At 26.6% G+C, this 12,343-nt stretch overlaps 1 protein-coding gene across 1 annotated transcript; it reads left to right on the forward strand.

The window, feature by feature from the left end:
• The first annotated feature begins 9,178 nt into the window (after positions 1-9,178).
• On the forward strand, positions 9,179-9,871 carry LOC107633717 (F-box protein At3g56470-like). The gene has a single exon (XM_016337318.3). It carries the CDS (start codon positions 9,179-9,181, stop codon positions 9,869-9,871), a length of 693 nt encoding a protein of 230 aa, XP_016192804.1.
• The last annotated feature ends 2,472 nt before the right edge of the window (positions 9,872-12,343 follow it).

A 12,343-nucleotide genomic window follows, 5' to 3' on the forward strand; every position in this document is an offset into this window, starting at 1 on the left:
ATATATTTTTGATTCCTCATTTAACAAATTTTGGTTCTTATGTTTTGTAAAAAAAAATATCCCATAATTTTGAAATTAAATTTGATTCATTTTAAAAATTAGATCCAACAAAATCCGATATGATCTTTTATGTTCGTTGAATTTTAAATTTGGATCGCAAACTACTACAGAAAGAATACAGAATGAAATTGACTTATAGTCTAACTATATCCTCTATATAAAAGTAAATAAATGTCTTTCTCAAATCATCGTCACTGAATCAAAAAGTGAATAGTATAACAGAGAACCATGTATCCATTCTTTCGATCAACAAAATTTTGATGTTTCAGATTGCTTTCGAGATCGATCCATCCAAGTTAAAATGTCAGGAGGCGCTAGCGATCTTCCTCAGGATCTTCTGTCGCTCGTTGCGGATGAGCTAGGACTCATCGATCTTCTCAGCTTCCGTGCCGTTTGCAGGAATTGGCGCTCTGCTTCCACATGGTCCACAGCTGTGGTTGAATCCATGCACGGGCATCCATGGTTGCTCATCTATGGCGAATACTCTCCTATCTGTATCTTGCAAAGCAGAGACAAGGGGATTATTTACAAACTCAGATTTGAGGAATTGGAGGGAGCAATTTGCATGGCATCTCATGAAGGGTGGTTACTTCTATTCAAAAAGGGGTTTATGTTTTTCTTCTGTCCTTTCTCTAGAACAAGAATCTCTTCCAAACTATCCTTTATTGGAGCTACCGGAATCATACGTGGCAACTTTTTCTTCTGCTCCTACTAGCCACTATTGCATTGTGGCTGTAGCTACCAAGAATAATGCTAAAAGTAGCAGCAAATTGGAGGTACGGTTGCTTTTTCGAGGCTATAAAGAATGGTTGGAGTATGAATATGAAACGTGTTCTGGTGAACTTGATATGGCTATTTATCACAATGGGGTTTTTCATATTTTTCATGATTCATCTAAATTACTCACATTTATTTCGGTTGATGGGAAGGTAACATGGGAATTCTATCATCTGGTTTCTAAGAGTACGGAATCTAAATTTAATGAATTTCCACCGTCATGGTTAGGTGATAAGAAACCAGTTAAGTATGTAAGATGGAACACGGAAAAATTTTTACAGTCCTTCTTCATTCGAATGAAGAACAATTTTGGATCAAATTCGTCTTCTATTACATGGTCTATATCTACATGTGGGACTAAATTTGTAGAACAGAATGAACCTGCTCAGTGCAGCATAATTTACAAAGAGAAGAAAGTACTCCCTCCTCTAGATCCACAAGAAGGATGTGATAGCCGCAACTGTAACTTAAAAGCAGTGTGGATTCAACCAAGATACTTTCAAGTATCTCCTCATCAAACTTGGTGATTTGAAAATTATATTTCGATTTTTTTATTTTGTTAGAATTAAGAGTTAAAATTTATAATTTAGGATGAAAAATAATTTTAATATTACTTGAAAAAATTGAGTACATATTAAATTTTTAATTATTTAATAATAGTTTTTTATGTGTTTATCTAAATGATTACACTATCTTAGAGGTTTGTTGACTTTGTTAAATTTGTAGGTTTACTTCTATGAATTTTAAATCAATTACTTCATTTCAATTTCAAATAATAATTAAGAAAATTTTAGGTGTTTATTGCATAGATTATAACTCTGAATATATTAATGTTAATAGTTTTTAACAGGGTAAAGTATATTTTTTGTCCTTAAAGTTTGGTAAAAGTTTCAAAAATACCTCTAAGTTCTATTTTGTTTCAATTTTAGGAGTATTTTTGAAACTTTTATCAAACTTGAAAGATAGAAAGTATATTTTACCTTTTTTAATATTTGAATTAAGTTTTATTTTTGTCTCAAATGTTTTATTTCAATCTTATTTTAATTTAATGAATTTTTTTAAAAAATTATTTATTTTTTTATTAATATTTTTAAGTATTAGAACAATAATTAAAATAAAAAATAATAAAAATAGAACGAAAAAAATATTTACAACGAAAATAAGATATTTTACATATTAAAAATAAAACTAAAATTTAATTCAAATATTAAAAATTAAAATAATATTTTATATTTTTACTTTATAATTTTATTCTAATATACTATTTTCGTTATCATCGTCATACCATGATCCGTTGAAGAGTTAGTGTCCCTCTTCCACTAGTAGAATATTTTTAAATTAGTTTAATTCATATCTATGTATGCTTTATCTATATATATAATTTAATAAATGAGATTTATTAATTTTTATCCAATAAAAATTATTATATATATATTAATCTTTTCGGATTATAATATCATTTTTAATAATTCTATTAGATTAAAATATAAAAGATTCATCTCTTAATATTATAATTACTATCACAATGATAAATCTTTAAATTTAATCAAGGACATTATTATATTAACATTTTAATATAATAACAATAGCAAATTATTTGACATATGATTGATTAGATTGTGGTCATACTACTTATTCCCAACAATCTCCCACTTGCACGAGAGCCAATTATGATAGATTAGATCTTGGACATACTATATTATCTTAATAATCATACTATTATTATATTCTTGGTGCTAGCAAAGAATATAATAATATTCTATTTAAATTAATATAATTATTTATTTGATCAAATCAAAATAATAATTAAATAATTCTCAAGTAAATATTAGAACACTCGTTAGTGTGTGACCCCATATGTTGAATACTAAGCGGGTAGTAAATTAGTTGTACTAAATTTACTAATCAAATGTTGGCGTCTAGCAACACTCTTAACGAGCAGTAATATATTTTTACTAAGAACTCGAGAAGAACATAGTTTGGCTAACCTCTTATAATATGGTTTAATTGTCAAACTCTAACTTGTTAATTACCATTATTATAATGACTGTGAATCACTTAACAAACCCATTTCTTCATTCATTCATTTCTTCATTCATTCAATCTTTTTGGCCAAGGTTTTATTCATCTCAGTCATTATAATCATAGAGCTCAAACTCTTTATCGAGAATTGACGGATTCTTTATTGACTAGTTCGTTAATTGTACAAGTATTTAAATCATATCCAATATCCATTCAACTAGCACCCTAGGAATTAGGTGTCCGAACTCAAAGTATAATAAATACATTGTCAATTACTACGATAGTCTCAAATGGAAGGAACTCTATTACTATGTTCATTTTGAAAATATCTTATTGACAAATATACCGTAATTATAACTATTAGAAGTTCTCAAAGTGAGTCAATGGTCATATCTCTATATGCACAATCTATATATATAATTTAATAAATGAGATCTATTAATCTTCATCCAATGAAGACCGTTATATATATATATATATATACAAAATATTCATCTCTCAATATTATGATCACTATCACAATGATAAATCTCTAAATTTAATCAAGGACTTTATTATATTAACATTTTAATATAATAACAATAACAAATTATTTGACATATGATTGATTAGATTGTAGTCATATTACTTATCCCCAATACCTTCAACCAACACAATTATCAAATTTTCAGATAGAAAACAATTGCAAGTAACAACAATACTCCCCCTCTAATAAATCGAATATATTTCATTTGATTTATTATTGTTTTAGTTAAATAAAATCTATTTCATTCTATTTATATGGAATGTGTTTAAATCGAACTTAATAGTTTTGATTTACATAGTTTAAAAATGAAAATTAAACATCTATAACAATATATAAAGAGAATATAGAGAGAATGATGTCTAATTATCGTATTCTCATTTTAACCTTATTAATAAACAGTGATTGAAGTAACTGCGTTTTAAAGACGGTATAAAATATAATTATCATTAACTTTCCTTCGTTGATATTACGATTACCTTTTTATTTATTTTATGCACAATTCTTACTTACTCATTGTGTCTTTTTCTTTGTTTCACTAAGTACAAGTAGTACTCTCTTTTTATCTTTAAGGTAATCCTATTAGTACATAAGTATTAATACATAAATATTAATTATGTCAATATTTTATCAAAGTCAAATCTCTTACTATAATTAATACATAAATATTAATTGTGTCAATATTTTATATAATTTTTGTCTGTTTTCTTCTATCTTTTAGTTATGTAATTTTTTTTTCTAACCAAAGGATACGAAAGTTTCTCAATATTAAAAGAGAAAGTATATATCTGTTATTCAAGGTCGTCATACAATTTTAAAGTATATCCAGTTTGAATGGTATCAACCATTTAAGAAAATGAATTTGAACTTAAATAAGTATTTTTAATCAAGAGTATTGGGTATATTTTTATTGATTTAAAAAAAATATGTATTTATATGTCATCTTTTATTTTTGTGGTGATGGACAATAGTGCTCACATCATAATTTTAAGATTCATTTTATATTTATATCAATTCATAAAGTATTTTACAAAAATTATGTTTAAGTAAATTTTTTATTTATAATTATTTTATATTTTGAGATTTAAAATTTTGTATTTTTATTTTTATTCAAGAATTATTTTTATATTTTATTTTAATATTTTTGTCTAAAAATATTAATATTAATTTTAATTTTTTAATTTTTAGAATAAATAAAAAGATGTGATTTTTTTTATAAATTAGATTATTCAAAACCTACTCATTATAAAAGAAGTTAAATTTAATTCTTGACACATTAAATAAAAAAAGTTTAATTAGATAAAAAAATTATAAAAAAATTAATAAAAAATATAAGAACACATATTAGATATTTTTTTTTCTTTCTATGTCAATTTAATAAGATAAAAAAAGTTTTTCTTTTACATCAAATTGATAAAAGCAAAAGATAGAACTATTTTTTATGTGAAAAGATAGAAGAATAACAGAAAATATAAATTAAATAAGTAAACTAAAGAGAAGGAAAAATGCAAGTGAAAGCTGGAAGTTATGCGTGAAATCAAATGAAATTTACAATGTAGTGGAGGAAAGCAACGAAAGACTATGAAAAAGATGCAATTGAGGGTGTTGAAAAAAGGAAAAGGGCCATAGCAAGAGAAACACATAAACTGATAAAAGTGTGCATGAAGAATAAAATTGGTAGATTTTTTAAAAAAAATTAGAAAAAACTTTAATAGAATAATGAGGGTGGAACCAAACTATTGGTGAGAGTACACGGCCGGTTTAAACAAAAGAATATAAACTAAAACTAACATAAAATTAAACAAAACATAAAGATGGTGAAGAATGTAAAGACATTGATAAAATAAAGGAGGGTTAACCACAAAAAATGTCCTTGAAATATTTAAACGCTAACAAAAATACACCCAATTCTTACTATCGACAAAAATACCTTTAAATAATTTAAAAACGCGATCAAAATGTCCAATAGTAAATATGTATTTTCAAAAAATATCTTAAAAATTAAATTTTGATACAATTTTTTGCGAGCATGACTAAAAAATGAGATATTATTATTCTTAAAATTTAGTAATTTTTTGCTAAGTATATATATATATTTTTTGTGATTTTTTAATAGTATTATTGGTTGTTAACAAAAAATTACAAAAAAATATATACTTAACGAAAAATTACCAAATTTTAAGGATAATAATATCTCATTTTTATAATCATATTTGTAAAAAATCGCATCAAAATTCAATTTCTAAGACATTTTTTGAGAATATATATTTACTGTTGGACATTTTTGTCACGTTTTTAAATAATTTGAAGGTTTTTATATCGACAATAAAATTTGGGTGTATTTTTGTCCGCATTTGAATAATTTGTGGGCATTTTTTGTGGTTAACCCAATGAAGGATATAAATAAAACAAACATATAATTAAACAAAACATAAAGATGGTAAAAAATGTAAAGACATTGATGTTCACTGAGTCTATTTTTTGATTTATTAACAATTTGTAGACACTCTGTATTTTTGTTGTTGAGAGATGTGTTATCATGGTTATAGGAGTAAATTTTATTTTAGTGGGATGTTATTAGATTTTTCAAAATGAATTTTATAACTATTTTGTCCTTATAATTTGCTTTATGAAATGATTTGTTAAAGAATAAATATAGTCCAAAAAATTTTGAAACTAAAGTCGTGACCAACTCTTTATATTAGCTTTATAGATTTTCACCTTTTGTTATACAGTAGAAAGATTATATATAATATAATAAAGGTTAAATGTTCTCATATGTAAGAACATGGGACTTAATATTATTCTTTTATAAAGTTTCTCTGTCTAAATAAAAGAACTAATATCATTTAGACTTAATGTTTATTTTTGTACTTAATAAAAAAATTAATGTCATTTAACTTTAATTTTTAACTTTCAAGATACATAAAAAGATGTAACATTTTATGCATTAGATAATTTAAAAGATATTTATTATATAGGAAGTTAAAAATATTTTAAACTTAAAAAACTATTTAATAACAAAATTAAATTTGTTCAAAATAGTAGGAAGAGAAAGAGAAAGTTGAAATTTTTTAACTAATTACAAAGAATCACCACCATAATTTGAGTATCTTAAGTGAGGTTTAAGAAGTAAACCAGAACTATAAATCTAAAAGTTTTCTGTCTTTCTTTATAACGAATAAAATAATAAGAAGATTCGTATTAGATTATGAAAATTAATCTCATCCTTATAATACGATAACATTATTTCAAAACATGTAAAATGAAATAATAAATTACAGTTTAATTAATGTGCACAATAAAATAAATATGAAAGTTATATTAAACTGAGACTTAAATTTATAATTATTAGTTAAAAAACTTACAATTATGTACTATTTTTTATTATTTTGGTTGAAAATAATATATTTTGATATTGTTTTTTAGGATTACTGACATCAAATTTTAATAATTTTAAAAAATTTTAAATGATTTATGTCTTAATTCTTTTAGCAAAATTTCAACAACTCATAAAAGTTAACACAATAGATAGTTATAAATCAAAGTGACGGACAACAGTAAAAGTTGTGATGATGATACTTGATAATAATTAATAACGATAGGATGAAGAGAATGTGAAAGCAGAAGAAAAAATGAGAAAGTAGAATAAAGTAATATAATAGTGGCGATGAGACAATGACACGTATGTATATAGAGAACAATATATCGTAAGAGAAAGAATAGTGTTTGATATAGTGAGGCGATATAATACAAATGTAAATTAATAATTTTTAAAAAATAATGCAATTAAAGATAGTATAAAAAATTAAATATAAAATTAAAAAAATATTTTTTATCAATTAAAATTATGCATGAAGATAAAAAGTTTTTGAATATAAATTTTTATCTCTACTTTAAATTAAATACTATTAAAAATAAATAAATAAACTTAATAACATTTCTAAATTGTTAATTGTAAATAATGTCTCTAAATTCTTATTTTTATTTTGTTACACATAATAATAACATAATAAATTTGTTTAATATCTTATTTAATTTAAATTTATAAATTTTATTCATTCTAAAAGTTAAATAATTTATAAAATTTTTATTTTTGTTTTTAACTTTTTTTTATTCTTAATGTTTAGATTATATTATTAAATTTATAATTTTAAAAATAAAATTATAAAAATTAATTTCTTCACAATAATAGAAAAGCGGCTGAACAGGTACGATAGTGTCTGTTGAGCCGCTAGTCCTTATAATACGATAACATTATTTCAAAACATGTAAAATGAAATAATAAATAATAGTTTAATTGATGTGCACAATAAAATAAATATGAAACTTATAAAATAGCAGTAAAATATGGATAGCAATGGTTGCCTTTTGTTTTAAAGTACTATATTAAACTGGGACTTAAATTGATAATTATTAATTAAAAAACTTACAATTATGTACTATTTTTTATTATTTTGGTTGAAAATAATATATTTTGATATTATTTTTTAGGATTACTGACATCAAATTTTGATCATTTCAAAATATTTTAAATGATTTATGTCTTAATTCTTTTAGCAAATCTTCAACAACTCATAAAAGTTAATACAATGGATAGTTATTATAAATCAAAGTGATAGACAAGAGTAAAAGTTGCGATGATGATACTTGATAATAATTAAAAATGATCGGATGAAGAGAATGTGAAAGCAGAAGAAAAAAAATGAGAAAGTAGAACAAGGTAATATAATAGTGGCGATGAGACAATGACATGTATGTATAGAGAGAACAATATATCGTAAGAGAAAGAATAGTGTTTGATATAGTGAGACGATATAATACAAATATAAATTAATAATTTTAAAAAAATAATGCAATTAAAGATAATATAAAAAATTAAATATAAAATTTTAAAAAATATTTTTTATCAATTGAAATTATAAATGAAGATAAAGAATATTTTGAATATAAATTTGTATCTCTGTTTTAAATTAAATACTATTAAAAATAAATAAATAAATAAACTTAATAACGTTTCTAAATTGTTAATTGTAAATAATGTCTCTAAATTCTTATTTTATTTTATTACACATAATAATAATATAATATTGATAAATTTGTTTAATATCTCTTATTTAATTTAAATTTATAAATTTTATACATTCTAAAAGTTAAATAATTTATAATTTTTTTTTGTTTTTAACTTTTTTTTTTATTCTTAATGTTTAGATTATATTATTAAATTTATAATTTTAAAAATAAAATTATAAAAATTAATTTTTTCATAATAATAGAAAAACGGCTGAATAGACACGATAGTACTTGTTGAGCCGCTAATATATATATAAGGTATGTATTTGGTTTTAAGATATTCATATAATATTTGATATCCATTTTATTTGTTTAAGTAAATTACCCAATTATTTATGTTCTTATAAAATGTAATTATTTTTTAACATAGTGATATATAATTAGATGCATGTGTCTCACATCTTACATTTTCCAGCGTATGAAAATTACAATTCCGTATGTTTAATTTGAGCTCAATGGTTACATTTTGCAAAGCGAGCGCTCTACAATTTTAGATACATCCCCAATCTGCCAAATTTTAGAATTGTTAAAACAACAAAAGGAACAGTGACGGCGGACTTCAAAAAACTTGGATCCCAAGAAAACTTGAATCCCAAGGAAAACTTGGACTAATATTTTTCTGTTACAACTAAAACCACTGTAGTGAGGCTTAATTTAGGTTATTATATATATATACTCATATGATTCCTTTTGTTTTGTGTGGGTAATCTTTTTCTAAATAAAATGGACCAACATAGCAACATTTCAGAAGCAGATTCTGATAACAAGAAAAGAAACAATTCTATCCACCTTCTTGCACAAATATTTTCAGATTATTTAGAGTTGAAGGAGCTTCTTAGAATCCGCGGCGTTTGCAAGGATTGGAAATACGCTTCCACCGAAGCATTGGCTCGTCTTGAAATTGAAACCTTTCAAGACGAGCCATGGTTTCTTATGTATGGCGAAGGTTCTACGTGTTCGTTGCTAAGCAACGAGGATAAGTTGTATACATTGAACATCCCAGAATTCGATGGAGCAACCTGCGTTGCCTCGAATTCGGGGTGGCTGCTTCTGTTTCGCGAAGGCTCGATTTTCTTCCTTTGCCCGTTCTCCAGAGCAAGGATTGATCTTCCAAATTTTCCATTACCGGAACTAATAGATTGCTCTGAATATGTTGCTGCATTTTCGTCGGCTCCGACTAGTGAAGATTGCACGGTGGCTGTGATTAACCGATGGCATGAAATCGCTTTGCAGTTACATCTTCTTCGCCGCAGCGACCAACGTTGGAGAGTGTATGAATGTCTTTGTACAATAGGAGATTTGAGTACAATAAAGTTTGCTACTTATAAGGAAGGAGCTTTTCAAATATTAGATGGTTTTAATGGGTCAGTTACCTTTGATGCTAGAACCAAAAGATGGAGAAAACTGTTGGAATAAATTAATTTCAATAACCCAAATCATCCACGTTGAATCATCAAAAATATATCATATTATAATGCGGAAGCGTACCTGAATTCATAAACATGAATCATACGATCGGAAGAGTTTGGATCTTGTGGTTCTTTCGATCTTTCTCAACCAAAGCCTTCTGTATTCCTAGGAGGCTGAACTGCAACTCTTTTGATGAGGAAAGAGTAACAAAGGCGGCTTTTGGTATATCGGGAACCGAAACCCTGAAGGTCTATTTATATTTGAGCATGGCACCCATTAAACCCTTAAACCCAAATAAAATAGTATCTAAAGCCCAAAAGATAATATATCTAAAATCCAAAAAAGATAATTATCTAAGGAACAAAAGATAATATCCTGTTTTATTCTCATTTAATTCCAAATCAAAAGTAATAATGACTTATTCAATTAGCATTTAAAATAATAAATGAGATCATCATTATATAAGTCATTTAATTTTAAATAGCATAATTTGTGATTATAATTAATATATGTATTGCCCACAAATAAGTTAGGAAATCAAATAATTTCCTAACAATCTCCCACTTGGGCTATACATATATTATTTCTTGACATAATCACATCTTTATAAACTTTATGCGCGCATCTGAATGCTATTTCTCTCATTACTTTAACAATCTGGTCCGTCTCATACATTAGATATGGAACTACCGCAGCTTTTATCACATTAAATGCCGTGACTAAACCACGCCAATCACCATCCTAATATACTCAACGACATAGATCAAATTTGGATGAGTAATATGGAAATTACATGCCAAGTGATCTCATGCATGTCTATTTCCAGCTGGTCCAACTTTATTGAGATCAAATACAATACAAAATATTGTAAAATGAACATTTCACATAATATGAAATAAACCATCAACTTAATTCTGCAGAAAAATAATTCAATTATCTGTCATAGGACATATAGCATAAACTCCCACTAAACCAAGGCATCACAAATATTGACACCCATCCGAGCAGTGTGCTCATGAAAAACTTTAGAGGTCAATCCTTGGTAATGAGTCTGCTAGCATATACTCTGTTCCTATATGTCCTATGGAAATCTGTTTTTCTTAAACTTTCTCCTTGACAACTAAGAACTTGATGTCTGTATGCTTCGATTTTGTCAAGCTCTTATTGTTATTGGAGTATAGTACTGCTGACTTATTGTCACAAAATATCTTTAATGGTCTTTCAATGTCATCTACTATATGAAGCTTAGTGACAAAGTTTCGCAACCATATGCCATGAAATCGGAAACAGAGTACCCAATCATCTCCAAATTTTTCTGATCTCCGATAAATAAGCATGTAATCCTTTGTTTTCTTTAAACAACGCATTACGCGTTTAACAGCTATCCAATGATCCATATCCGGATTGCTCAAGTATCTACCCAACACTCCCACTATAAATGATATATCGGGATGTATGTAGACTTGAGCATACATTAAATTCCCTAGTGCTTATGCATAAGGCTTATCATGCATTGATGTCCTCTCAAGATCATTTTTAGGGCATTGCTTGAGACTGAACTTGTCTCCTTTAACCACGGGTGTGTCCATTGGTCTACAACCTTTTATGACATATCTACTTAAAATCTTTTCGATATAGTTCTTTTGTGACAATCCAAGAATACCTTGAGAGTAATCTCTTAGTATCTTGATTCCTAATACAAAAGAGGCATCACCAAGATCTTTCATTTCGAATTTGTCCGATAGAAATTTCTTAGTTTCATGCAACAAGCCTATATTGTTGCTGGCAAATAGAATGTCATCAACATACAAGACCAAAAAAAGTATTTACTCCCACTGAACTTACGGTATACACATTCATCTATAATATTTACCTCAAAACCGTATGAGGTAATGACTTGATGAAACTTGTGATACCATTGACGAGAAGCTTGTTTGAGACCATAGATGGATTTTCTCCTTTTTCTATTGGATCTCATTAATGACACTTCTTGAGGTTGTTGAGCTTGCTGTATGGGTTGGGTTTGAGGAGGATTCTCATTATTTTCCTGTACTGTAGCAGTATCTTGAGCAACAACAATATTCTCATTGTTCTCTTGTACTGTAGCTGGATTTACAACAGGATTCTCATTGTACTTTTGTACTATAACTGTATCTTGAACAATAATAGGCACAAGGTCCTGATCATTGTCAGTTATAGAATCCTTATCAAAAGCAACATTCCTAATATTTCCTTCCCCCCCAAACTCAACATCCTCAAGAAATCTCGCATTTCCCGTCTCAAAAATAGACCTTGATGCAGGATTGTAAAACTTGTACCCCCGTGAACGCTCAGCGTAACCAACAAAGTAGCAACTAATTGTCCTTGAGTCCAATTTTCTTTCATGCGGCCTATAAGGTCGCGCCTCAGCTGGACATCCCCAAATATGCAAATGCTTTATACTAGGCCTTTTCCCAGTCCAAATTTCATATGGGGTTT

Source organism: Arachis ipaensis, chromosome B3 (assembly GCF_059453495.1).
Source record: "Arachis ipaensis isolate K30076 ecotype BB chromosome B3, ASM5945349v1, whole genome shotgun sequence".
NCBI classification, from domain to species: domain Eukaryota; kingdom Viridiplantae; phylum Streptophyta; class Magnoliopsida; order Fabales; family Fabaceae; genus Arachis; species Arachis ipaensis.

Excerpts from the sequence above, each read along its gene's own strand:
- LOC107633717 (XM_016337318.3), top strand. The coding sequence starts at position 9,179 with ATGGACCAACATAGCAACATTTCAGAAGCAGATTCTGATAACAAGAAA.